The sequence below is a fragment of the Muscardinus avellanarius genome (assembly GCF_963383645.1).
Source record: "Muscardinus avellanarius genome assembly, chromosome: 11".
Taxonomy (NCBI): domain Eukaryota; kingdom Metazoa; phylum Chordata; class Mammalia; order Rodentia; family Gliridae; genus Muscardinus; species Muscardinus avellanarius.
Genome location: NC_137797.1, coordinates 11,183,778 through 11,188,143, shown reverse-complemented (window position 1 = coordinate 11,188,143; position 4,366 = coordinate 11,183,778). Strand labels below are relative to the sequence as shown.

General features: G+C 60.5%; 1 protein-coding gene across 1 annotated transcript; it reads left to right on the top strand.

Moving 5' to 3' along the window:
* LGALS1 (galectin 1) lies at nt 1-3,526 on the top strand. The gene is made up of 4 exons (XM_080705577.1): nt 1-65; nt 1,171-1,250; nt 3,054-3,225; nt 3,339-3,526. Exons 1-4 carry the CDS (start codon nt 57-59, stop codon nt 3,483-3,485), a joined length of 408 nt encoding a protein of 135 aa, XP_080561703.1. The 5' UTR covers nt 1-56; the 3' UTR covers nt 3,486-3,526.
* The last annotated feature ends 840 nt before the right edge of the window (nt 3,527-4,366 follow it).

Below are 4,366 nucleotides of genomic sequence, written 5' to 3'. Positions count from 1 at the left end.
GGAGTTCTCAGACAGCTGGTGCAGCAATCCCGAGGACCATCCTCTTGACTTCAGCTATGGCTTGTGTGAGTGTGGGACCCCACCCCAAGGTTCAGGGCACCCGGCAGAAGCAGATGACCAGAGGAGAGCCGGGGCAGTTCAGGAGTTGGGTTCTAGACCCTGCTGTGTGGCCTTGGACCAGCACCTTTTCTGATCCTCAGTGGCCCTATCTGTAAAATGGGGGTGGGCACCATGGGCCCTAAGACCTTCTCTGGCTGAAGAACTTTCTAGATTCTTCCAGGGTCTGACGCATAGTTCTTTCTGCCAAGGCCCGACATTACATTCTGCAATTTTGCGGCCCTTTGAGAAGTGAGAGTGGGTAGGGTGTGGCCAGGGGGAGGGGACGCTTTGGTCCAGGCCTCTGTCCTTACCCCCTCCACTCCAGAGGCCTCCTGTCCCATCCCCCCTGCAGCTGTCCCTGTCACGAGGCCAGGGCCAGGTCACTCTGCTCCAGAGACTCCAAAGAGCCGCCAGGACTCCAGACAGGCTGTCCGCAGAAGGGGTTCTGCCTGGCTTCTGTCCGGGCTGGTCCGGTGCGGTGTGCGGAGATAAATCAGGGAAGAGGCGGCCGGGATCTCCCCCAGGCCCCCAGGGAAAGGGCTCGTTTCTAGCAGCAGGAAGCTCTTGGAGGATTTAACCCCTGCCCACTCGCCTGTGCCCAGCGCCGGTCCCTTGGTGCAGCCTGACCTTCGGCGGCTCTCCCTTTGCAGAGGGGCCTGAGGGTGTTGTCCAGAGCCCTCTGGCAGAGGAGGCTGCAGGGGGTGGGGCAGGCCCCGCAGCTCAGCTCCATGCCCACCCTGCGTGGCCCGGCAAGCCCCCACCCCCGGGCTGGTTCTCCTCCTCTGCTAGACTGGGTCGCTGAGCCCAACCCTAAGCTGACCCGCAAGGTCTAGATCCTGCCTTCTGGGAGCTTGGGCAGTTTCAGGCTTGGACCCTGTTGGGAATAGACTTCCCAGGACCACGGAGAACCAGAGGCTGGGACCTGCGCTCCATCCAGTCCCCTGAGCTGCTCCAGGGTCTGGTCGGAGCGCCCAGGGTGGAAGGACCCGCTCCCACCCCCACCAGCCCCAGGACGCCGCGGGCTGCGAGGCCACGTCCTCTTAACCGGCTGGGCGGGTCTCGTCTGCGCAGGGTCTGGTCGCCAGCAACCTGAACCTCAAACCTGGAGAGTGCCTCCGAGTGCGGGGCGAGGTGGCCCCCGAAGCCAAGAGGTGAGGCCTGCGGGCGGCGGAGGGGCTCGGAGACCCGCGGGGAGGGGCGTGGCCGGCCGCGGCGGGGCGGGGGTTAATGGCCGGCCGCGGAGGCTGCGATCTGCGGGTGAGTCACTCGCTCCGCTGGGTCTGGGAGCCCCCAGCACCGACGCCCCCTCCCTCCCGGCGGGAGCCTCTTAAACTAAACCAGCTGCGGCCGCTCCAGCCCCCTTGGCTCGCCCCGCCCCTTCCGACTCTGGGCGGGGCCTGGGGCCGGGCGGGGCCGGAGGGGCGTCGCCGCGCCGGGGCTCGAGCTGGGGACCCCTGCCCTGCCTTCCTTCCTTCAATCTCTCCTGGTTCCTTCGGCCAGCCGGTCTTTTTCTCAGCAGCCATTTGACCTTGGACAATCAACCTCATTGGGCCTCAGTTTCTTAATCAATGAAACAAGGGGGGCCGCACCCGCCTGTAGTCCCGGGAGGGCTGAGACGGGAAGATCACAGGTTCAGCAGGTTCAAGGCCAGGCTCTGCAACTCAGCAACTTAGGAGGCCCTCCACGACTTAGTGAGACCCTGCCTCAAAATAATAAAATAGGGCTGGGAAGCCGGGCGTGGTGGCGCACGCTTGTCATCCCCGCGCTTGGGAGGCTGAGACAGGAGGATCGCGCAGGTTCGAAGCCAGCCTCAGCTACTTAGTGAGGCTCTCAGCAACTTAGTGAGACCCTGTTTCCAAATAAAATAAAAAAAAAAATAGGTCTGGAAGTATAGCCTGGAGGTAGAAAGCCTCTGGGTTCCACCCCAGTACCACCAAAAAAAAAAAAAAAAAAAAAATAGGGCTGGGGGTGTATAGCTCAAGAGGTAAAATGCCCCTGGGTTCAATCCCTAGACCACATAAACATCAAAACAAAACAGCCAGGCACGGTGGCACAAGCCCGTAATCCCAGTACTTGGGAGGCTGAGACAGGAGGATCGTGGAGGTTCAAAGCCAGCCTCAGCTACTTAGTGAGGCTCTCAGCAACTTAGACCCTGTTTCCAAATAAAATATAAAATAGGTCTGGGAGTATAGCCTGGGGGTAGAAAGCCCCTGGGCTTCATCCTTAGGACCACAAAAAAAAAAAAAATAGGGCTGGGCTATAGCTCCAAGGTAGAATGCCCCTGGGTTCAACCCCCAGTACCACAATAAATAAATAAACAAAGGGGGAAGTTGCTAAGGAGAAGATGGCAGAGGCTGGATGTCGTAGTGACGATGGCCAGCTGGTATTGATAGCCACCCAGGCTCATTCTTACCAAGCCCGCCCGCAGAGGTAGGTATTGCTCTTAGCTCCACTCAACGAATGAACCTTTTGGAGGACGTGCTTGGGATGGAACTCGCAGCCTCCTGCATGCTAGGCCAGCGGTCTAGCCCTGAGCCACACCCCCATCCCCACAGACACATCATTTGCTTTAGGACTCCACAGTGATTGGTCATATACAGTGTCCTGCTTCCTGCGGGATGCCCAGGATTCAGAGACGGACGAGATGAACAGGAGGCTTACCCTCCAGAACCCCCTGGAGGGCCTCCTCAACCTCTCCAAGGAGGCGAGGACACGCTTAGTGTGAGGACAGCAAGGCCTTAGAGACCCTTCTTGACCAGCCTCGCTTAGAGGTGGGGAGACTGAGGCCCAGAGAGGCCAGGGCCTAGCTGAGGTCACCGAGCAAGCTGGTGGGCAGGGCCAGAACCCAGCTCGACAGGCGCGGCCGCCCTGTGGGCCGGCTGGTCTCCTGTGAGGTGTCCCGTGGTGTGCGAGGGGCGGCCGGGCAGCTTCAGAACTTCCCCATCACTCCCTAGTTTCGTGCTGAACCTGGGCAAGGACAGCAGCAACCTGTGCCTGCACTTCAACCCGCGCTTCAACGCCCACGGGGACGCCAACACCATCGTGTGCAACAGCAAGGACGGCGGGGCCTGGGGCGCGGAGCACCGGGAGCCCGCCTTCCCCTTCCAGCCGGGGAGCATCGTGGAGGTGGGCCCCCTGGGGCGCCTGGGTCCCTTCCCTGCCCGGGCCTCACTGGCGGTGGGGGCTGGGGGCTCTGGGAGGAGGCCCTCGCTGCAGCTGGCTCACCCCTCCGCCCCCAGGTGTGCATCTCCTTTGACCAAGCCGACCTGACCATCAAGCTGCCCGACGGCTACGAATTCAAGTTCCCCAACCGCCTCAACCTGGAGGCGATCAACTACATGGCTGCTGACGGCGACTTCAAGATCAAGTGCGTCGCCTTTGAGTGAAGCCAGCCCGCCCCGGGCCCCCAATAAAGGCAGCTGCCTCTGCTCCCCAAAACTAGCTCTGTGTGTGTGTGTGTGTGTGTGTGTGTGTGTGTGTGTGTGTGTGTGAGAGAGGGGGGGGGGTCCCCAGCTGGGCCTCACAAGCGCACACCTGTAATCTCAGTACTTGGGAGGCTGAGACAGGAGGACCCCAGATTCAAGTCAGGGTAGACCCTCAGCAACTTAGTGAGACCCTGTTTTAAAATAAAAAGGGGCACCTGAGGGGTAGCTTAGAGATTAACTGCCCCTGGCTTCAACCCCCAGGACCAACACAAAAGGAGGGGCCCCTAGGCCTGGCGCTTCCTCCAGGTTCCCTCACTCCTGCTGTGGGTACACCCCAAGTTCTTCCTGCGGGTTCTCCAGACTGAGCAAAGAGCCTGGCACACGTGGAGGGCTTGTGACCACTAACAGGAACCAGTCCCGGGTGAGGGTGGAGGGGAGAGCAGCTGGCCGAGCTTGTGGGCGCTGGGAAGATGGAGCGTCGGCCGGGTGCAACCTGTGCCGAGTCCTGGCAACTCGGGAGGCTGAGGCAGGAGGGCTTTGGGGCCAGACAGGGCAACAGAGCAGGACTCTCCCTTGGAGATTGAACCCAATGGCGTTCTACCACTGTCCCCTTTATATTTTTTATTCTGAGACAGGATCTCCCTAAGTTACCAAGGTGGGCTTTGAACCTGCAGTTCTGCTATCTCAGTCGCCACAGTACTGGGATTACAGGCACGCACCACTGTGCCTGGCTTCACTAAGTTGCAGAGGGCCTCACTAAGTAGCTGCGGCTCTCTGCAAATGGCGACCCTCTGGTCTTAGCTTCTGGAAGCTGGGATTACAAGCATGCACCACCAAGCCCG

Coding starts and splice junctions, on each gene's coding strand:
- LGALS1 (XM_080705577.1), top strand. Junction 1,251..3,053: donor GTGGCCCCCGAAGCCAAGAG/GTGAGGCCTGCG, acceptor ATCACTCCCTAG/TTTCGTGCTGAACCTGGGCA. Junction 3,226..3,338: donor AGCCGGGGAGCATCGTGGAG/GTGGGCCCCCTG, acceptor CTCCGCCCCCAG/GTGTGCATCTCCTTTGACCA.